Source organism: Corylus avellana, chromosome 1, assembly GCF_965113065.1.
Source record: "Corylus avellana chromosome 1, dhCorAvel1.hap1.2, whole genome shotgun sequence".
Lineage (NCBI taxonomy): Eukaryota > Viridiplantae > Streptophyta > Magnoliopsida > Fagales > Betulaceae > Corylus > Corylus avellana.
This window is the reverse complement of record NC_142490.1, coordinates 11962319-11966520: the sequence shown is the minus strand read 5'-3', so window position 1 is coordinate 11966520 and position 4202 is coordinate 11962319. Positions and strand designations below refer to the sequence as shown.

The following is a 4202-nucleotide window of genomic DNA, read 5'->3' as shown; positions in this document are numbered from 1 at the left end:
TTTTTTTTTTTTTTGTTCAAATGGGTTTTCAAATGTGGTGGTCCCTTAGAGTGCATCCAAAAATTCCCAACCACTAATAGATGGGTTTCCCCCCATGAAAACAAAGCCAATTCCTGAATTTGCAATTATCCCAAATTCCAAACGACCCCTCTAGAGTAGGCAATCAGGAGCTGACAAGCATTAATCAAATTGATGTGGAAAGATGGCGAAATCCAAGGATTTGGACTCGTGTCCAATCATTCTCTCCACAAAATTTCCAATGCTTGTTTGGTGGATGGGGTTTGGCTTTGCCTTTGGGAAGACATTGGGATGGTCAGGCAGCACAAGCACTAAGTGCCCATTTACAAGTAGATGACTATGAAAGCTCTCCAACCCTTTTCCCTCTCTCCTCTTTTTCTTTTACCATTTTTTGTGTTGACTTTTGGAAACGAATTCCAGGTTTAATCCTTAAATGGGATGCAAAGATACAGCCACCCCATGTTTGTTAACAATTAACGACGTTTCTTTTCAGTCTTTTGTCGTTAATAAACAACTCAAAACACATTAGCAAAACAAAGACAGCATTCAGAGCAATATATGATATCATATCAAAGAATCATTATATGGTCACAACTTGCCAAGCTTTAGATGTTTTCATCAATCATCAGAGACAGAAATGGCAGAACCTTACAAAGAAACAACAGAAGGATTAGCTAGATCTAATGTAAAAAGATAAAAAAGGGCAAACAAAATCTTTATATAGCTAGAACACTAGTATAAAATACAAGTTCATTACACGATTGGATGTGATATTTCCAGTCCATGTCCTGAAATTAGTGCTTATAATGATATATATCCATTTACTAAAACAGATTGATCAACCACCAAACGTTTACCCCAATACTTTTCTCTTCCCAATATTGGTGGCCGGAGGAAGTCAACCAGGGTAAGCTCTTATATATCTCTGGTGGTTCAGCCAAATCCCACAAATCAAATGAACGAGTGTTCTGATTCCTCCGGGCTGCTAAAACTGGCCTTTCCCTGATATATAATACCTTTTTATGCACGTAAGAGACAGAGACACAGACAGTAACCTCCAGGGGATGCAGAACTCTGTCATCACCATGGATGGCAAGATCAACAGAGTAAGAGTAAATACTACACAATCATATAACTACACACCACCACTGCAAAAGGGGAAAAAAAAAAAAAAAAAAAAAAAAAAACCCAAGTGAATGTCAAGCTTCTGTTATGTATGGCTGCTGTGGGTGAGGTTAAGTAGAGTCTATTAACAGTTAGGATTCACGAAGCTGCTTATCTCCTCCATGAGACAATAGAAATGGGTATTATTAGGCAAGAAGTAGAATCCAATGGTGGCCTGCTCCAAATAAAGAAGTTTCACAACTTGGCCAGATTCCTTGAGCCCTTCAACGTAAGCCAATTGCCAATCTTGGACAAGATCCAAACCAGCTACAACCACAAGACTTTTGGGGAAATTGAGTCCTTCAAGGGTTTTCCCCCTGGGTCCGAACGGGTTACATGCCGGATGGTCACGATCTTCGCCTTCGGGAAGATAAGCTCTCCAATACCAATCGCGGTCTTGAATTGTAACAAAGTATTTACCATCTAATCTCTTCTCTGATTCAGTTCTCCTTAGCCCACCAAACATTGGGTGAAGAAGTATGTTCCCCAATACCTCAACTTCTGCCTCAGCAGCCCTTGCTGCTACATGGTGAGCAATGTTACCGCCAGAACTATCTCCAGCCAAATATACATGAACCTTGGAATCCTTCCCACTCTGAAGCCATGTTCTTGATTTAACCCACTTGAGAGCAGCCCAGCCATCATCATATGCAGAGGGGTATCTATGTTCAGGGGATCGGCGGTAATTTACAGAAACCACAGCAGCCTTGCAGGCGCCCGAAAGGCGGCGACAAAAGGTGTCATAAATAGCACTATTGGCTGAAGAATGGGTGAAGCTTCCACCATGGAAGAAAATTATGACAGGGACAATCTTGGTAGTGCTCAAGGGCTTTTCAAGATCTACAATGCCCCATTGAGCCTCATTTGCTGGGGCGGGCTGGTAAATCCGGTTAAGAAGGCCGGTGGCTCTATCAACATGGTCAAAGGAGAAAACCCCGTCAACCGGAATCGTGTTGGCGGGGACTTTCCGCTCAAGAAACTCTGCCAACTCGCGGTTGAATGTTCCATCGGCACGGCGGAGGAGATTGTAAGCTAGCTTGAAATTGGAGATGAGTACCCATGTATTAAGTGGCACAACCCTCTACAAAAAGAAACAAAGATTGAAAGGATAAGAACCAAATATCTAAATATTACAGTTTACAGAGTCGTTAAATCCTAAATTTTAACCACCCAAATGGTCATATATGCATATGAAAATCTCCAACATACACAGAACATGAAATTATGAAAATCGGTGAGGCAGCATTAAAACCCAACATGAAACTAAGGGGGAAGGAAAAACAAAAAGATGTACGTCTAATACATCTCAAAAACCACGAAACTTACTGAAAAAAAAAATCCAACTTTTTTGCACCAAATCCAACTCAAATTTCCCAAACTTCCGACTTTCCAGAACAAGAAACAAAAATCCAACATTGAGGAAATAGAAAGAATAAAGAGATTTAAAGAACCCATGATCCAACCATCATATCAACTCATTTCTATTGACCAAAAGCCCATTACAGATATGGGGAATAATTCAAGGCGAATAGCAGAAGTGGCACTTGGGAAAACTCGAATCCTTCAAATAAGAAACAAAAATTCAAACCCTAGCCAGTAGAGCCCCAAATGAAACTCAAATTCCCGAAACTCCCAACTTCCTAAAGCCAAATAACACAAACCCAGAAAAAAAAATAAATAAATAAATAAAAAATTACAAAATGAAACAAACCCATCGACCAAACGATCATTTAATCTCCAAACTCTGAAAACAACACCACAAATACGTGAAAAAAGTACACCAAGAAGAGAAAGTACAGGGCTAGATATGAAGCTAAATACCTTGGATTCATTGAGATTGACTTCATTACTACCAGCCATGACTCTCTCTCTCTCTCTCTCCCTCTCTCTCCCCCCACACCACCAAAGATTCAAAACCACACGACAAGCAGGCCTAAAACTAAAGAAGTCCTCTATTGCTCATTATAACACAACAAGGCTCTCTCTCTCTGTCTCTGTCTCTGTCTCTGTGTGTGTGTGTCTCTCTCTCTCTCTCTCTCTCTCTGTCTGTCTGTGGTAGCCTTGGACCTTTTGATTTCTTTTCCCTTTTATTTGATAGATTCCTCGTTTTGGGTTGCTGAACTAAGAAGGGACACTTGCTTCTGAACTAATAAGAAGGGGAACAGAAAGCGTTCAGAGACGCAGAGAGATCAACGATATTAGAAAAGCGAGAAAGAAAGAAAGAAAGTACACCCTCATAAGGATAAAAGAAAGCGCGATAGACAGAGAGAGAGAGAGAGAGAGAGACAGAGAGAGAGAGGTGCGGTGTAGGAGGGGTGAGAGTCAAACGCAAAGGAACGACGGTGCTGGACGGAGACGAGAGAGACGACAAAGCTGGCGGCCGAATTAAACTGTTCATATGGGCCCCACCCTTCCTTATTCAATATATGTTTTTTGCTTCGAATTTTCTCTTTTGTGTGTGTTTTCTTCTTCTTCCATATATATATATATATTATTCTTTCTCTTGTGACCTGGAAATTAAAGGCTTCGCATGGCTGGCTATTGGCAGGCCTGCCTTTGGGCTTTTCTTTGTTTATTATATATGCAATATTCCCAAGCAGGTTTTTTTAAGATTGGAATCAATTTTTTTTTTTTTTTTTTTGGGTTCCATATTGTTCTAATTTCTGTTTTCTTCTTCTTATTTTAATAAACTTCATGGAATTCAATATAATTAATAGAATATATGACATTTATCTTTAGATCGTGGGATTTTTACGTACATTTTTTAACGAAATTAATATGGTATTTGACATCGGTCTTTAAAACAGATACATGTTTTAAATAAAAGAGCACTTTTACCGACGGAAAATAAGAAAATTTCTTTCACTAATTATAAGGGTATGATTCTTATATGCATCATATTATATTTATTGATTTATGTTACGGATTGAAAAGTAAGTAGAGGAAGAGAAAAAGATCATAGGAGTTTACGTAAGTGCTTTCACCCTTTTCATTTGGTAATTAAAAATGATCATACTTTC

At 39.2% G+C, this 4202-nt stretch overlaps 1 protein-coding gene across 1 annotated transcript; it reads right to left on the bottom strand.

Annotated features, from left to right (window-relative positions):
• Positions 1-714: 714 nt before the first annotated feature.
• On the bottom strand, positions 715-3605 carry LOC132172108 (gibberellin receptor GID1B). Its single transcript, XM_059583557.2, has 2 exons — positions 3004-3605; positions 715-2263 (listed from the first exon to the last, which is right to left on the bottom strand). Exons 1-2 carry the CDS (start codon positions 3040-3042, stop codon positions 1268-1270), a joined length of 1035 nt encoding a protein of 344 aa, XP_059439540.2. The 5' UTR covers positions 3043-3605; the 3' UTR covers positions 715-1267.
• Between the last annotated feature and the right edge of the window lie 597 nt (positions 3606-4202).